The sequence below is a fragment of the Aspergillus welwitschiae genome, assembly GCF_003344945.1.
Source record: "Aspergillus welwitschiae strain CBS 139.54b unplaced genomic scaffold BDQ94scaffold_96, whole genome shotgun sequence".
Classification (NCBI taxonomy): Eukaryota; Fungi; Ascomycota; class Eurotiomycetes; order Eurotiales; family Aspergillaceae; genus Aspergillus; species Aspergillus welwitschiae.
In genome coordinates this window covers 1-17,233 of record NW_020798790.1, presented here as the reverse complement: position 1 = coordinate 17,233, position 17,233 = coordinate 1, and the positions used below count along the sequence as shown (strand labels likewise).

The 17,233-nt window shown below is 45.8% G+C and overlaps 3 protein-coding genes across 3 annotated transcripts; 2 read left to right on the top strand and 1 right to left on the bottom strand.

The window, feature by feature from the left end:
* Window positions 1-8,048: 8,048 nt before the first annotated feature.
* On the bottom strand, window positions 8,049-8,347 carry BDQ94DRAFT_176242 (uncharacterized protein; the record flags this gene model as incomplete). The annotated part of the gene is made up of 2 exons (XM_026772650.1): window positions 8,049-8,169; window positions 8,235-8,347. 2 exons carry the CDS (start codon window positions 8,345-8,347, stop codon window positions 8,049-8,051), a joined length of 234 nt encoding a protein of 77 aa, XP_026619669.1.
* Window positions 8,348-10,418: 2,071 nt separating this feature from the next.
* On the top strand, window positions 10,419-11,350 carry BDQ94DRAFT_176241 (RTA1 domain-containing protein; the record flags this gene model as incomplete). Its single annotated transcript, XM_026772649.1, has 2 exons — window positions 10,419-10,584; window positions 10,689-11,350. 2 exons carry the CDS (start codon window positions 10,419-10,421, stop codon window positions 11,348-11,350), a joined length of 828 nt encoding a protein of 275 aa, XP_026619668.1.
* Window positions 11,351-13,808: 2,458 nt separating this feature from the next.
* Window positions 13,809-16,342, top strand: BDQ94DRAFT_186461 (glycoside hydrolase family 32 protein). The gene is made up of 2 exons (XM_026775153.1): window positions 13,809-14,272; window positions 14,438-16,342. The coding sequence occupies exons 1-2, from the start codon at window positions 13,868-13,870 to the stop codon at window positions 16,184-16,186; spliced, it is 2,154 nt and encodes a 717-aa protein (XP_026619667.1). The 5' UTR covers window positions 13,809-13,867; the 3' UTR covers window positions 16,187-16,342.
* The last annotated feature ends 891 nt before the right edge of the window (window positions 16,343-17,233 follow it).

Here is a 17,233-nt window from a genome sequence, read left to right as displayed (position 1 = left end):
GTACGGACAGAAACAGAAGTCTTGCTATTTGCTGTTAACCTACATGACAGATACCTGCTTGGTTCATGGACCCACGCTGACTGGTCTAGGTTAATTCTTGACAAGGTGTGTATGACTTCCAAACTGCAAACAAATCTAATAGTAAGGGCCACACTTTCCATAACAAGTTATGAAGATGGAAAGCTGTAACTTGAACTAGTAATTGGCATCAAAGGAATGACCGGCACACCAGGCCGCTTTTACACTGGTCTCATGCACATGGCGGAGAGTTTCTTTCCAACGATAGACGACTTCACACATCAGACTTTCCGTTGAGAGCAACCCTTTGCCCCACTATTTGCAGGTTAACAGTTATATAAACGTAACGATCTTGTCTTTCTTCCCATTGCCGCCATCCTCGGCTACCTGGTTCCTTCACTTTGCTTGCCATCAACAGAGAAAAACGCGATGGACATCTTTGACAGCTTCTTTAAATGGATAGGGCTCCGGGATGAAGAGGCTCGGGCTGCTATTACGTGGAACGCTCAGACAATGACTATAGAACAACCAGTCAGCCCTGAACCGCTTTCCAATGACCGCATTATATTTGAACAGCCGGTATGTCATGGTACCTTCAAGATGCTGGTGTGTAACTTACGATCTCATACTGGATACCCGGTACGCGCATAGGTTACTTCGGAAGGCATGAATTCTCGCCTTCGCGGAGGCGACGGCGGTGATGTTTGTTGTGGAATGTAAGAAACTTTACTCTTATTATTTGTTCTCGAAAGTACAGCCAATACTGAATGATTTAAAAGCTGTGCCGGCATTGCTTGCTTTGAGTGCTGCGAGATTTGCTGCTAAGTAAAGAGGGTGGACCTCCCTTTACCGCTTGACACGGTTACACGCGAGGCAACAGAACTCAAAATTAGTATCTGTTGGAGCTGATCAAGGAGTTTCATATATACTGGAGGATGTATCTAATTCTATTATTTCTGTACTAATCCTCGATGGCTGGGAGGGGCGACGGCAATGAGGGTTACCTGAGATGAACCACAGGATTTCTGTGCATAAATAATGAATGCAGCCAAGATCAGGATTCCGTCGCTTATAAGTATGTCTGAAGTATCCTTATATATCTTGTTCTAACGAGCCTACCGATTTATATTCATAACCTTGGATTAGAACATAATCCTAATCCACTGGCACTGCGGTTGGTGTAAGAGCCTATAAACTACAATGACAGAGAATACTGTTAGAAGTCTGTATATTTATTAAAGAGCTGTAAATCTGGAAAAAGCAAGAAAAACTATCTATAATAATAAGATTAACTTGTTTTATATATCTTTCAGGACTGATTAAGATTTAGTAAATTTCTTTTTTTTTATTATAAAGTTTCTTTTATTAATCTGGTTTCTTATAAGGCTCTCAGCTTTTTCTTATTAATTTTATTAATAATTCTTATTTATTAGACTTCTCTGATTAGTACTGCTTTTAATTCTTAAAATAAAATAAATTATATAACCTTTATATTAAAATTATTCATAATAACCAGGCTGATCCTCATCTACTCTATAACTAGTTTGATTAATATATTTCTCAATATATATATAATGTGAGAGCCGATCAAATATGTCTTATTTGGTGCATCTAAACTAGAATATCAAATATAAGAAGGAAAAGAAGGAAGTATAAAGAAATATATATAAATAATAAAAATAAACAAAGTAAATAGAACTATATTATTAATTTAATTATATACCTCTGAATAGTATTTACTATTATTTTATTTTTTTATTAAGACTGGCTGTTCTCAGCCAGCAGAATATTATTATTTTTATAATTTAATATAAATTTATTAGTCTCAGCCGCGGCGAGCCACTGCGGTGTCAAACCCTAGGATCGCTTCCCTGTCCCAGTTAGCTTAGCCCCGTTGGTACACGTACCGCCGAACTACGTCGAGGTAGTATCGACTGATGACTATCTGAGAGACGACTAGGTCGTGGACAAGAGAAGAGAAGTAAGGCCGAATAGTGCCGCGCAGCTATTCGTAAGTAAGTGCGGACGAGCGTTCTGTAGCTAAGCTTCCAAACGTATGGTTACTTAAAGACAGTTGTATTGAGCACGAAGAACAGAACTAACTAAGTACATGAGAGAGTGTCCTTATATATCCTATCCTCCGTATACCATATCGTATACCATCGGGTCTGCCGTATACCAGTATGGTAGTTGTAGACCATGATGGTATGTCGTATACCATGTGTTGGTTCATATACCGTAGTCACGTGGTGCGAGGCCGTTCCGGGCGTCGTATTGGTAATCCGCAATTGTACTAAATAACAGTTTGGTTTTGCCTGAGCGCTGCCCTTATCGGCGCTTTCTGCCTGGCGAGTCCGCCTTACTAGTAGGTTAACTAGCAGGGGTCCGTAACAACTGGGCTGCTGGTAAGAAACATATAAATTATTATATAAATAATTTATAAAATAGTTTTATTTTATTTAAATTGAGAATTATTATAATAAAGAAATTATAAAAAATATAAGTCTGTTCTAATTATAATTTATATGATAATATGATATAAATAGTCTATAAATAATCAGAATAAATAAAGATTGATCTAAGTATATTTTATATATATTAAACTCCAAACAAATATAGCAGCTAGACCTTAGTACTAAGAACACTTAAGACAGTTAACTGTCTCTATTTTTAGCTTAACTGCAGTCAGGTATAACCGTATAAGGATCCCCTTAACCTGACTAGAGTGGCTATACCTGACAGTTATACCTTAACTGTAATCTGACTGTAATGTAGCAGTCAGGTCAAGATATAAAGATCTTCTTAACCACACAATTAAGATAGATGAAGATTAAAAGATATTTTCATTATCTGTATTTTCAGGTTAGGAAGGTTAGATATAGGTTATAGACAGAAATTAATCTAAATATATTATATTTATATTAATATTTGAATAGATATCAAAAATAACTAAGATCATTGATTATCTTTATTTTTGACTTAAATGAAGCTAGATATAAAAATTTCCTTAACTCTTAACCTGACAATTAATCAGACAGAAAATATAAAAATTGCCATTAACCTAGCCTGACCTGGCCGTTAGCCACTCTAGCGACGGGAGAACTTCCAGGAGGCCCCCCGGTAGCATTTCCTGATCTATGACGACCGATATTATATCATTTGCGTGGCTGCCTCGAGACAAACTGATCGAGAGTTGTGGCACAGAGTGTGGTTGCATCTTGAATAGCCTCGACAAAGCAGACAGCAAGCTTACAGGTAAAAGATATCAAGTTGCAGTCTATGTAGCAGCATTTCCGGTGGGTCCGACGCCATCTTCTCCCAGGGTTCGATTGTCAGATATTCTGGAAATTACTCATGGACTTCGTTCTAGTTTCTGATGCAAGTCCATTACAGGTGCGATACTCAGGTACTCCGCTGTCTCGACGGGTGGAATATCTTAGCAACCACCAAATAACGCGGCTAACCTGTACAATGGCAGACTATAACCTTCTCCGCATTTCGCCCTTCGAGGGCGAGACCTGAGGCCAGTGACTCGGGCCACGTTGGAGACCACGGCGCATCGCAATCCGGGTCAAGGTTCCTAGGATAACCCAGTGGCTTACGGAGAGCTCTTTAATGGGCATCCAATCGACGATGAAGTACAGGAAGAGTATCTCAACAATAAATGGTCCTGAGTTCATGTATTGTCCCGATTGCAGACATTACAATCCTTTCGCGGTACACGTCAATTTGACTGCTCTTCGGATTGAGCTGAAGCGGAGCTTGATACGCTGTTGCTCCTTGCGCGTCCTGTTGGTATTGGACGGCCAAGGCACATCATTGCGTACAGAAGGCTGACCCATATATGGGGGACGACTTGGATTGTTAACAAAATCGACAGTACTGTGGTTCTTCAGTAAGTTTTACCGGTAGACTGGCTCTGTCCAAATTAGGCATACCTGTTCGAGAAAGGTTTGCTTACGTATGACTGTCCCTAGCGGCTGCTAAGGACACCCTCTTTATGCGGTCGGTGGCAACGGAAAGGTGTCGAGGACTTACCGGGTTGTTTCACGGGTTGAGAGAGATATGTCAACGCGGCCGTCCGCGACTGCTTTCGACGGCAGCTAAGACAGAATATCCCCTCTCGCCGCGGATTTCTGTGACAAGTAGGACAGCCTAGCCTGCAAGGCGATTGGAGGATGGTTAGACTTCTGCACCCCTTTTGAAAGGTTGCGTATCAACAACGCATCCTTACAGCTCCTCAATCTATTTAACGAGTTGATGGCATTAGCATTCTTGTCGGTGAATGATACCTAGATACTGACGAGCGATTGAAACTGTAAATTAAATACCTCATCCAGGCCCGCCATCCAATGGAGATTGCTAACATAACTAGACTCCTCTGACCCAAGTGCCAGAGTGCCGAACTTCTCTATCAGCCAGTTATCATCCAGGAAAGAACTGGCACCCGAGAAAAGGGTTCTGTGAGATGACAGGGATGGAGCCGACCTGGACAGGAGTGAAAGTTACCAACTTATCGAGAAAACGAACGTGATCCAGTAATGCGCCCGAGTCAGCTAGGGGTTTGCAATGCAGAAAGGATCCCTAGAACGCTGATGATATACACAGGAATCATCCATAGCGTACTTGGTACAATTCCCGCATGACCGCTGACGGTCGCACTTGAGCCTGGAAAGCAGGTGAGCGATAATAAGGCTCCGGGGGCGATATGCCAATGACTTACTTTTTCTGGCGGCAACGTCAGCATGCAAGATACTCTTTCGGCCTCCAAAGGCTCTGTGGAGTCTGATGCAGAAGCATAGTCCGAGACTTGACAGTCGTGTAGTAGGGTATAATGTAGCAATAAGGACAGGCGAAATCTGAACGAGGAAGGGGCTCGGAGAGTCGGAGGGCGGAGAGAGAATTCAGGTGGAGCTGTGGATGTGTAAAATTGGAACAATGAAGCTGAGGTTGGGGGTGGCATCTCGGACGGTCGGAAACTTGCTCCCTTCCTGCCATGAAGTTCGCCCAAGGTTTGCTAAATGCGGCAATATTACTTCGTGCTCCTTGTGTCTGGGTACGACATTTAAAAGTGAAGTCTCTTCTATTCCAGCATCTCATAGGCCACCCTCATCGGAAAAGATCTAATACAAAAGTGATTGATGCGGAAGTTGGATCAAGCATCTGATATTAATTGATTATTCTATAATTCAAATCGTCCCTACTACATCTCACAACTAGGCGCTGTATTAACTTATTGTATCAGTGCTGAGGACATATATCACCTACACAGAGCTGGGCTTCCTCCAGCAGCCTCTGCTTGCCCCACAACGCGAGCCGGATTCCCAACCGCGACACTGAAAGGGGGAACATCCTTGGTAACCACCGCACCAGCACCAATTGTGCACCCTTCTCCAATACTCACGCCTGCTAGGATTGTGGCATCACCACCGATCCAACAATCATTACCGATCGAGATTTCCAGAGCAAATTCTTTCCTCTCCCGTCGCGATTGCACACTCGTTTGATGTGTAGCGGCTAGAAGACTGACGTTTGGTCCAAAGGCGACCCTATCGCCTATGGTGATAAGGGAGCAATCGAGCATTGTGGTACTTAGAAGAAATGGGTTTAGTATAACTATTCGGTGCCTTTCTAATAAGGTAATAGACATACTGGAAGTTGGCGTAGAAGTTGTCACCAACAATGATGTTACACCCGTAGTCCACAAAGAGAGGCGGTTCAACGTAAATATTGGACCCTGAAGAGCCAAATAGTTCATGAAGAGCTGTCTCCCGTTCGGCCATTAGACCTTCAGGACTCACATGATTCAGATTTGGTGTATTGTTGTACTTTGATATGAGAGTTCGGGCACGGAAGCGCGCTTCTGTCAGCTCTGGACCAAAGGAATTGTACCTGGGCTCATAGATTAGGAAAACTTGCAAAGAGAGGTACAAATTCAAGTAATGCGATAGGTATTAGTATAGAAGCACTTACAACATCCCAGAAATCATTCGCTCATACTCATCACACCAGGGTGTATTCTTCAAGGCCTTTGCCCTCTCAAGCAATGCCGGTTCCTTGACGTCTCTTGGAGCCATGATCTGGATTATTCTGTGCGCATATGTCTGTCCTTAATATGCCCTCTTTTGTCAGTGCCAAAGCAGGAAGCGTTGAGAGTTTATCATGAGCTGGAGGTGAACTAAATATTGAGTAAAATAGCTTCTCATTAGGCCTACTTTAAGGCGATCTGCGATGGGGAATTTCGTATTCGTTCTTGCCTGCCGATTTGAAGAGTAAGCTCGGAAGTACTTCGACAAATCCAGCGCGATTACGCAGTAAACCTGCCGTCATCGCATTAACTTCCTGTTTAAAATATAGCCGCTTCCGGCTGCATTAGGCAACCCCACACGCACTCAATGCCCGTGAATGCGCACAATACAGGACTACTGAGAATCCCATTGAAAGTGTCAGCACTTTGTATGCTTCAAAGTTGAGATTCAACTGTTAAGAATATAGTCGCAAAATTAGAGAAACAACATCAAGGGGTCCCTTCGGGCGGGGGACCGTAGTGCGACGTCTTGATCACTGCCAGCCCCCCCGAGTAGCGTCAACATCTTCCTGATACGGCTCCGCCGCTTACATTCATAGAGTAAGGGAGGGTGGAGGGAAGGGTAATATTGCCTCTATAAAAGATATTAACAAGGTCATATCAATTCTTGGAGCACTTAATCCCTGGTAGGCGAGGCTGCATACCGACATCAGGTGATCACCTCTTCACTTTGCTACTCCCTTGCTCGCTCCCAGCCAAGTAGCCTAGATAAGGACAATTCAAGCAACACTTTAGTCTCATATTTATCTTATAGCTAGATTTCCTGTGCTGTAACATTAAATTCTAATATCAACTCTGCTGAGAAGACAGTAATGAGTTTGGCAAGGTAACATTGACTCCGCGCTAAACTTAATACTGCCGGAGTCAAGGTTGACTGCGCGCCAAGCGTCGATACCCTCCTTCCCACAAACGGCACCGGGGCTCGATAGCAGCAGGCCCTGCGTCTCGAGGTTACAAACTGAGCAGCAAGCTATTTTGAAACAGTCGTAACCGGTTATGCCAGCCCCTCAATGGAAGGATATCTTCTTTGCTGCAACAAGATCGCGGCTGCAAAACCCGAGATTGACAATAAAACGACCCTTCGGCAAATGTTGGTCATGCGCAACAATATGCAGGAGCTCGCATCTTTCCTCATCAAGACAGAATGGGCGTTCTCACACCTTCCCGGTGCGAGCTCCCTGGTCTTGGCGAACCCGCGGAGCACTCGCAGTGGCGTTCCCCCTGTAGAACTTGGTGGGAAGGAGATGTATGACTGGCGCACGGCAGCTCCGCTAGCTTTACCTATGTTGCACACGGTGGCACGAAGGGTTGCAAACTGCTCATACAATCATGCAGCGCTGGCTCGAGTAGCAGCCAAGTCGGCGAACGCGCTGTGCGCTCCCCGGTGGTTCTTAGAAATGAAAACAGACCCGAAGGAGAAGGTTGTATAGGTCAAGCCGAAAGCGAACTTGTAGCGAGGTATGATGTTTCCTGCATCGAAATGGCGATACTCAATAAGCAGACATTCTGCAAAGTCATTCCACCAGGCATTCTTATCTGTGATGTTGGTAAATTCACAAAAGGAGCACTATAGTCGGATTCACGGTGGGCGATAGTGTAGGGCAGCTTGCCGCCGGGCATATTCAAGTCAAGTCTTCCCTCAGATGACGGAATACCCGAGTAAGTGGCTAGCCAATCGGACATGACAGCGCCTTGGAACCTCAGCTCTCCCTTGAGTAGACCGTTGGGGGACTCGGCGTTCTCAGACGATCAAGTTTCATTGAGCCGCTGATACGAGCACATAACTTGGCTGTGACGGGCGCGGTTACCCTCCGCAAAGGGTCATATGTAAATCCCATGCATAGTACGGTCATCGATATTTGAGCCAAGCGCGTGTTGGTATATCTCTCCATCTGTGACTCCCCCTGAGTCCGAGATTGTAGGATTACGCATGGTTTCCTGCTCATTGCAAATCCAGTGTTTGATGGTGATTATGGACCCCAACCGAACTAAAACTAGCGATCGTCTCGCGGGAGCCAACTGCAGAGGTAAATGTTCGCACCGTAGCCTTCCCAAATGCGGCCCTGGGCAGATTTGGGTCAGCGCGCTGACAGGACTGCGGGTGGTGATCCACCTCAAGACGACCCACCTCAAAGTAATGGGGACTCCATTCGCTCGGAATTCCTCTGCCATGAGCACCGCACGATCACGAATCAGTACTCTGTCAAAGGTTTCCCCAGTTGCGATACCGGCGGGTAACATGGTGACCGAGGTCTGTGTCCCTAACGCCGAGCGGAGAATCCGAGAGACAAAGGCCCCCAAAGCCCAAGCGTGGGGTTGGAGCAATGCTCCCAGAGTATGGACTATCACTACCGGCAACCAATTCTGCATTTTATTCGGAGCGAGGGAGGAGATGAAGCTATTAGTAGCTTCCAGTACGGTATTTGCCTCATGTGCACCCTGTGCCGGGGCTGCTTACTGTTGGTCAGACCGAAGGGGAGCACGTACCGGGGTCACTCACGCAAAGGGGAACTATTACTGGCTCCAGGAGAACTCCGGCCCCTTACAGCTAGTGTCAGCTGCAGAAGAGAGACTAGAGACCACGCAATTGGCGGCCTGCTGTTGCGAGGTAGATGTTTCGTTGCAATAGTGTAAAAAGGTTTCATATGGCCTCTTCCTATGTCATCGTCTATTGTGGAAGCACGCAGACCCTGCTAAGCTCTGGCAGATTTATTCCAGGGTGAGCTACGGGGTTCCAGAGAAATGTGGAGACAACTTAATCCCGGAAGGTGGAAGGAAGAACATATCTCGGGGACTTTGAGAATAATGGCGAGGTGTCTCGGTGTTGTCACGCAGTTTCTCGGCTTCCTGATTCTATGTATTGGAGAATCCTCCGCTGATTCTCCTCTTAATAGAATCATCTACATTATGTCAGTTCGTTCCAGAAACAATGAAAGGTTGTTATTGCCTTACCAGCTACCACTTGGATCACAGTATTCACCTCAATATGTTAGTTTTCTGCTTTTTTTTCCTAGCTGGATTTAACATTTTGGCAGGTGCCCAAGCTCTTTCCTTGCAATCGTAGAGTTTTATAGGCAGTTGTGAGTATTCAGTACGTGTTCTAGAAGCTTAAACGTGATTCTTAAGTGTTATATAATTTTTGACGCGCGTTGGTCATATTTTGAATAGAACTTATCCAGCTAAACAAAAGCATCGAGTGGTCCTGGAAATATTATAGAATATATATAACTTTATAAATAGTATTAGAAATTTAATACTATCGAATAATTTTGTTGATAATAACTTTCCTACTTTCTTATTCCACTTACTTTTCTTAAATGAGATAAGCGGTTTTGTTGATATCTGAGCTAGTCGAATAGCTTTAAATAGAGTGGTAGTAGTGATTTGAGAGATAAAAACTACAGCTGTAGATCACATTATTATATTTCTGAACTAATTCTGTACTACTGGAAGTAAACTATATATCAGTATAATATTACATATCTTAGAATTATGTATACAGATTCTATTTATGAGCTTATTAGATGTCTATTATAGACTGAAGATATCTAGGTCCCCGATAATTTTTCGTATTAAAGACTATATCCTAGAGTTCAGTCAGGTCGGCTTTATTTGTATTAGCAAATTTTAATATCCGAGCTTGATTTCCTACAGAAATAGTACTACCAACAAAATGTTCAAGAGAATGAAAAAAATGAAACCAGTCATAAGCCTTCAATTTTTGATACTCTTGGGAAGAAGCCGTACTACCGGAAAGACGGTGATCAAAGAATGGCCTGAGGTCAGCCTGACCCACTTACTAAGCAAGCCAAGCAAGCCAAGGGGCGAGCCCGGGTCCTTACAGTCAAGCTTTGCCATATCTAGACTGTGGTCGCGCGAATCAGGTGCTGAATCGAGAGGTTGAAAATTGTGAAATCGGATCCAATATTGAAATTCAATACTCCACCTAACCGCCCGGTTACCTCGTATTCGTTCACTAGAGATACTATGGACCCTGTTCATTATTGCAAAGTTCCACCGCATCCTCAGGGCGCCTACGTGCATCTATTGTTGAACTTTCTGTGGCTTGGAGTATGAGCCCTACTATTTAAATCGAATCAGCTGTGCCCTTATCGCAAGAGTTGCACTTCCTGTTCGTTTGTTATATCTCTACCCCTATTTCTGACCGACCAGGACTTCTCCCTCGTATACCCTCATGTACTATACTCTGTGATAGTCACTACTGAACGCCATAATCGATTTCAGCTACCAGTATCCGCGCGAGGTTCTGCTACATTCATTCTTCCGAAACCATTCTCAGACAGTCACGACCATGGCGGATGGTGGTGACGGGTACTCTCTCTACAACTACAAGCCAAGTGTAGCGGCTAGTGTCGTTTTCGCATTGGTGTTCGGAATCAGTGCAGGACTCCATGTGTGGCAAGCATTTGTGAAAGCCAAGGCCTGGTTCTTTACGGCCTTTATCATTGGCTCCTTCAGTAAGTTTGAGTGTTCTCTCGGGAAAGGGAAAAGGGTTGCCAGAATTGGAGTTAGGCAGGATATATATAAGAAATAACCCTTAGCTAATCATAACGGAAAATAGTGATGACATTCGGATACATAAGCCGTGCCGTCTCTGCCAGAGACCCAAATAGCCTCGGCCCGTACATCAGTCAATCCCTGTTGATTCTGCTCCCACCATCGCTCTACGCAGCCACCATCTACATGTGCTACGGACGAATCGTGAGATGCACGCAACAACCTGAACTGTCCATAATCGCACCGGCAAAAGTGACCAAACTCTTCGTCATTGGAGACGTCCTCGCCTTCCTCTTACAGTGCAGCGGCGGAGGGATGATGGCGATAAACGGCTTGGGCAGCATCGGCGAGAAGATTATCGTCTTCGGCCTAGTGATCCAGCTGCTCTTCTTTGGGTTCTTCTTGTACGTGTCGGTCAAGTTTTCATTGCGGATTCGCAGCAGCCCGGCCAGGGTGCCAGGTGGGCCTTGGAAGACACTACTTTACGTTCTCTACGTCATGGCCGCCCTCATCATCTTTCGATGTGTTTATCGAATCGTTGAGTTTGTGCAGGGACATGACGGCTACCTTGTTTCGCATGAGATCTATATGTATCTGTTTGATACCATCCCGATGCTGCTGGTGCAACTTATCTTCCACAAGTGGAAGCCATACCACATGCTGTACACGACCGATACTGCGCTAGGAGGCGGTGAAAGCTACGTTAATCTACACGGGCTTCACTAACGACTCGGTTTGTCTGTTCCTATTAATTATTAATTTCTTGAGTCCCTTGCGGCGGACGATCGAGAAGCTTACCAATGTCGCTTGCCATATTGGATCCGACATAGCTTCCGACTTCGTGTACCTCTAAGGACCCATTCAAGGTAAACGAAGCGTCGGTGAAGTTATTTACTATACTTTCAGATTTAACACTTATACCCTACCTGTTCGGATCGTGTTGGTAATCCAGAGCGTGACCTTGTAAAATAAAGAGATAATATGATTGGGATATTCTTAAAATTGTGTGAACTTTAAGGCATTTATATCTCAGTTGTGAGTTCGTGCCTTATTCCTTCTTTTTGCATTTCGTTATTCCTCTTGTCAGCTTATTTCATTTCATTTCTTTGCTTTTCTTTCTTCCCTTTCTTAATTTGCTATTTTTATAATACTTTAATTTTAGAAATTCTTTCCCTGCCCACTGCAGTTCCTGCAGAAATGTATTTTGCCCGAAAAATAAGGTTGTTTATATTGCAATAACTCTATCTCCCTTCCCCACCCCTTACTTAGCCATTTCTCTCATCGATATTCCGTGTCCATTACGCTAGGCGAGAACCCTCGCCAAAACGTTTTAAAAAAAAGAAAGAAAGAGGAAAAAAAAGTGGGGGCACGTGTGTGTTTCCGCCTGTATCTTCGTATTCGTACACTAAAAATCATATAGTACACGCAGTCCAGTAGGCTCAAAGTTAAAGGAACAGTACTGCAACAGAAGATAAACTAGATATTACCATCGGCCGAGTACCTACATTATATGGTGTTGTCTTAAAGGGATGTATCATCTCAGTATATAAGCATGAACCCTTGGCTTCAAGAAAAGATTGTAGTTAATATACATAAGCGGCAAGCGAGTGACTACCTCTGTATTCTATGCTAATCCAATAATTTTCTAAACTTCAATATCTCAGCCAACATTGACTTAATTATAATAAAATTACAAGTAGAGGTGTAGGTGTAGCTCAAGAATATTTATTATGAACAATAATAATATAAGTTGAATTATAACATATATAATACCAGTCTGAAATAAATTACCTAAAAATATAATGTAAGTATATATCACTTGTAAATATATTGATTATATTTTATAAGATTTATATACTAGAATTGAATATATTCTAATGTAAAGTTAGGCTATAATATTACAGCTCAAAAGCTGCGGGATCAGTATGGGATATAGAGGTGGCCGGCTCGCTTACCGCTTACGTTATAAAGTATGACTTATCCTTTTTTCCCTTCCATCCCCCCTCCCCCGGCTCTGCTGGATGCCTATTACTGTAAGACATGGACATATCAATGTAGGGATATTCCTTTGTCAGGTGTTATGACCAAGCGCTGTATAAAATGTTGGGATCACCAATGCGGAATCCTGGGGAGGGGAAAGTTTCAAGTACAGTCACAACTACAGATCATAATAGCTACCTGGCTGGTGAAGCAATGAATCTTAGCGAGCTGACATGAAAGCTGTCTAGGTTGATTACCTACCCTCGGCTTCGTTGGCACGGAGACAAACATTGGCAGAGTTTGTAGTGACCAGAAAATGAGGATTAGCTAGGGATGAGGTGCTGTGGTGAAGTATAGTTTAGTGGTTATGCCATCGAGGCATTGTGGCCTTTATGTGGGAGGTGATTCTCCCTATATGACCTCAATCGCCAAAGGTAGCAACCCCCAACCTAGCAGGCGGTCCTACTTTGCCCATCAGGGCTCACAAAAAGTCTAACATGCATGCTATCGAATTGAACTCCTTTGAGATGAGATTACCATGCAAGGAGACGTTGACGATGGCCTACAGAGATAGAGTGGGTTCTGTTACTGGACCGCATGGCTTCACCCAAAGCTAAACATCCCCGCCCAGGCATAATAACGACGGAAGTGGCCCGGAAAAAAAGGATGAGAAGACAAGGTCTATCGGGAATTACCGTATATACTAACAAAGAGCGCCTGAAAACTCGTGTCACTGCCGCTCCCATCTCGGAAATATGGTCGCTTTCCGAGGGACACTGGGGGAAAGACGGAGCAGGACGCTCAGTTCCCTGACATTACAAAAGTACATAACCCCAATGCTCCGAGAAAAAATAACCTTCGGTGTAAATATCTTGCAATAAAGAGCTCAGTGACACGAGATCAGCAGGACTAACACTGCCTTCGATGAATCCTCGTTGGGTGAGTCTTGGGTGCTTGGCTACGACATTACTTGTTTTTGTCTATGCTAAACGAGACAATTCTCCGGAGCTCCTCCGAAGAAATGCAATAAACGCGGAGCAGAGCATGTCCCGCTCTATTCCCCGCCTCCCCCGTTTCTCACATTGAGTTATACCTCTACACTAATAAAGACAGAGCCAGCGAGGTATAAAAAGGACGGTAGCATGACTCTCGGGATAAAAGCAATCCCAACTAGATATCTAAAATTATCACCTCTGTCGTGAGGGGTCTGCGAACTGTTGAGTCCGACCACCTTTCTTCATACTGTCTTTTCATTCTTTTCTGATGGGGCTCCTCCGTCTACCCTACTCATTTCTCCTGGGCATTAGCGCAGTCCAGGCTGCAGTCACGGGAGACTATACCGAGCGCTACCGTCCTCAGTACCACTTCACCCCGGAGAAGAATTGGATTAATGATCCAAATGGTCTGCTCTTCTATGAAAACGTCTACCACCTATTCTACCAGTACAACCCGAATGGCACGGAGTGGGGTGCCCTGTCCTGGGGCCATGCGACTAGCAAGGACCTGAGCCACTGGGAGCATCAACCCGTCGCGCTGTTGGCGCGAGGCTATCCCGGCGAGATCACGGAGATGTACTTCTCCGGCTCTGTAGTGGCTGATGTGAACAATACCAGTGGCTTTGCGACGGAGGACGGTCAAGTGCCTCTGGTGGCCATGTATACCTCTTTCGTAAGTTCAAATGAGGATCCGGTCGACCCTTTCCCGTTTCTTTTCTTTTCCTTTTTGATTTCCCCCTGGCTTGGCAGTGACTCTTCTTTCATCTCTCCTCTTCCTGTACCTTGTGAGATGTCCTTGACTAACACGGGGTTTCGGTTTGGCGTCGTCAACGAATAGTACCCGCAGGCACAGCTTCTACCTAGTGGTCAAAGAGTCCGAGACAAACAACAGTCCCAGTCCATCGCCTACAGTCTCGACAACGGCACGACGTGGACGCAGTGGGATGCAGGGAACCCAGTCATCTTGGATCCGCCGTCCCCGGATGAGGCGGAGTACCAGGAATTTCGTGATCCGTTCGTGTTCTGGCATAACGCCACGCAGGCATGGGTGAGCCTGGTAGCGATCTCCAAGCAACACAAAATCGCGATATACACGTCTGCAGATCTGAAACAGTGGACATATGCGAGTGCTTTCGGGCCGTTCAATGCGGTGGGCGGGGTGTGGGAATGCCCCAACCTATTCCCGCTGCCCCTGGACGGTGACGATTCTAACGTAAAATGGGTCGCGCAGATATCACTCAACCCCGGAGGTCCTCCGGGCACGGTGGGTTCAGGCACCCAGTATGTGGTGGGCAACTTCGATGGCATCCGGTTCACGCCGGATGACGAGGGCATCTACTCCGAAGACGCGACCCCGCCGTCGACTGATAGTGTTGTATTTGAGAACTTCGAGAACGATGGGGATTTTGAGAGCTCGGGCTGGACAGCGTCAGGGGAGCTGGTAGGCGCGTCACCCGTTGAGGGAGCACTTGGTGGTCAGCAGAATGTGACTGGGTTTCTCGGACATCGGCTGCTCAACACTTTTCTTAATGGGGACCAGACAACTGGGATGCTCACTTCCCCGCCCTTTACCATCTCGCACCGCTATATTAATTTCCTAATCGGTGGCGGATTCAGCAGGAACGGAACCTCCATCAACCTCAAGTGCGATATTAACGGGACAAGTCAGATCGTACGGACAGCCACCGGTCACAACAGTGAACATCTAGAGTGGACGGGGTGGGACGTCACCGCACTACAAGGCCAGACGGCTACGATTGAAGTAGTGGATACGGCTACAGGGGACTGGGGACATATCACCGTCGACGAGATCTCCTTCTCCAACACCACCTTAGCACGTAGCCGGACGGCTAATTGGGTGGACTTCGGCCCCGACTTCTACGCGGCAACCAGCTTCAATGGCCTTCCGCGAGACGAGCGTATCAATGTCGCGTGGATGAGTAACTGGCAGTACGCGGCGGTTACCCCCGAACAGGGCTGGAGGGGGGCCTATGCGCTCCCGCGAAAATTATCCCTGAAGACGGTCAACCACAAGCCCACCCTCGTGCAGAAACCACTGGGGGCTGCCCTGTTCCCCGGACCTAATGGTGGCATCAACACCAACTACACCACCCTGATGTGGGACATAATCCCCAAGGGGACAATCGAGCAACTGCATGTATCAGGCCAGGCGGTGGAGATTCAGCTCCGATTTTCTGCTGCTGTTACTGCTGTTGCCCAGGAGGGCCGGTTCGGTATCATCGCGCTGGCCAACCGCGACCTGACCGAACAGACCCAAATCGGATATGACTTTGGCACCAAGGAAGTGTTTGTCAACCGCATCCGGTCGGGCAACGTGACCTTCGATGCGACCTTTCCCGAAGTGTATAATGCCCCGTTGCTCGAGGCCGATCACGATGGCATGGTATCCCTACGTATTTTCCTGGACTGGTCCTCCGTCGAAGTGTTTGCAGGCCATGGAGAGACCAGTCTCACAGCCCGCGTGTTTCCGACTGAGGAGGCGACGGGGTTGTATGTCTTCTCCGAGGAGGTGGACACCGAGGACGTCAGCATCCGCGTTCAAACTGTTACCTCTGTTTGGAAATAAATATGCCAAACAACTCTAAAGACAAGGGGCAGCCTCCCAGGTCAGAAACTTTGCATACAAACCTAATGTCATGGGCTCCGTGAATCTCGGCAAAGTGCTGCCTTTCATCATGTAACGCTCTGGTTTTGATCAAACAAGGTCTAGGAGGAGCAGGAGTGTGTTTTCTTGTGGTTACCTAACTTGAACGTACATAGCTCAAATCTGAAGAAGTTAATTGTTATCTATGTAACCTAGAGTCCATAAACGACCATAATGGCTCAGCAAAGCCTATCCTTGACTTCGAAAAGCATATTACCGAACGTGTCAGAGTTCACAACATAACCAGCACCAACACCCCCCACCCGGGCTTCCGCCTCCTTCTCCATCAATCATCAGAGGCAGAGCGCGCAGCAAGTCACACCGGTACAACTATGTTTTCGATTAATTAGTTATGCCATTGAGGTATTGGTAGGGTCAACTACAGGTCCTTGGCGCGGGGGGAGGGCTTCTTACACTCCACAACAGAAGTCACCAGCCCCACCGCCGCGGAGACGAGGGTCCATCTGCTCTGGAACAGCCTATATGTGGAAAGGTTTCGCCAGGGCGAATCAAATCAGTAAGGAAATATACATCTGACAAATAACGAGGGCGAGGGAAGACGGGACGCCTGAGGAATAGTCGACATAAAACACACCGGCTGCTGATCGACAATAGGCTCACTAGATGAGGGTGGTGCAGGCCTAGGAGGTTGTCGAACGGTCACTGTTTCTGCGTCCCAGGTAGTCGTAGTCGCCGGAGGCTCCTCTCCTCCTGGTATTCCGATCCACTTGAAGAAGTTTGTATAGATTGCCATCTCGTCGTATATGCGGGTAGTCGCTGATTCCAAGTAATAGTGCGTAGAAGGAAGAAAGAAGAATGCATTGATAAACACTCTTCACTTAAGAAGGACGTTAATTTTACCGCGGCAGTTTCATTTTCCCACTTGTACAGGACCCGGACCATTAGCAATGAGCTTGCGTAGTCGTATCCGTACACTAGAAAACTTCAAAGGAGGAGGACGTGAAAAAA

What these genes read in the sequence shown, in the direction of transcription:
- BDQ94DRAFT_186461 (XM_026775153.1), top strand. Translation starts at nt 13,868, where the DNA reads ATGGGGCTCCTCCGTCTACCCTACTCATTTCTCCTGGGCATTAGCGCA. An exon ending in TGGCCATGTATACCTCTTTC is followed by an intron (nt 14,273 to 14,437) that starts GTAAGTTCAAAT and finishes GTCAACGAATAG; the next exon opens with TACCCGCAGGCACAGCTTCT.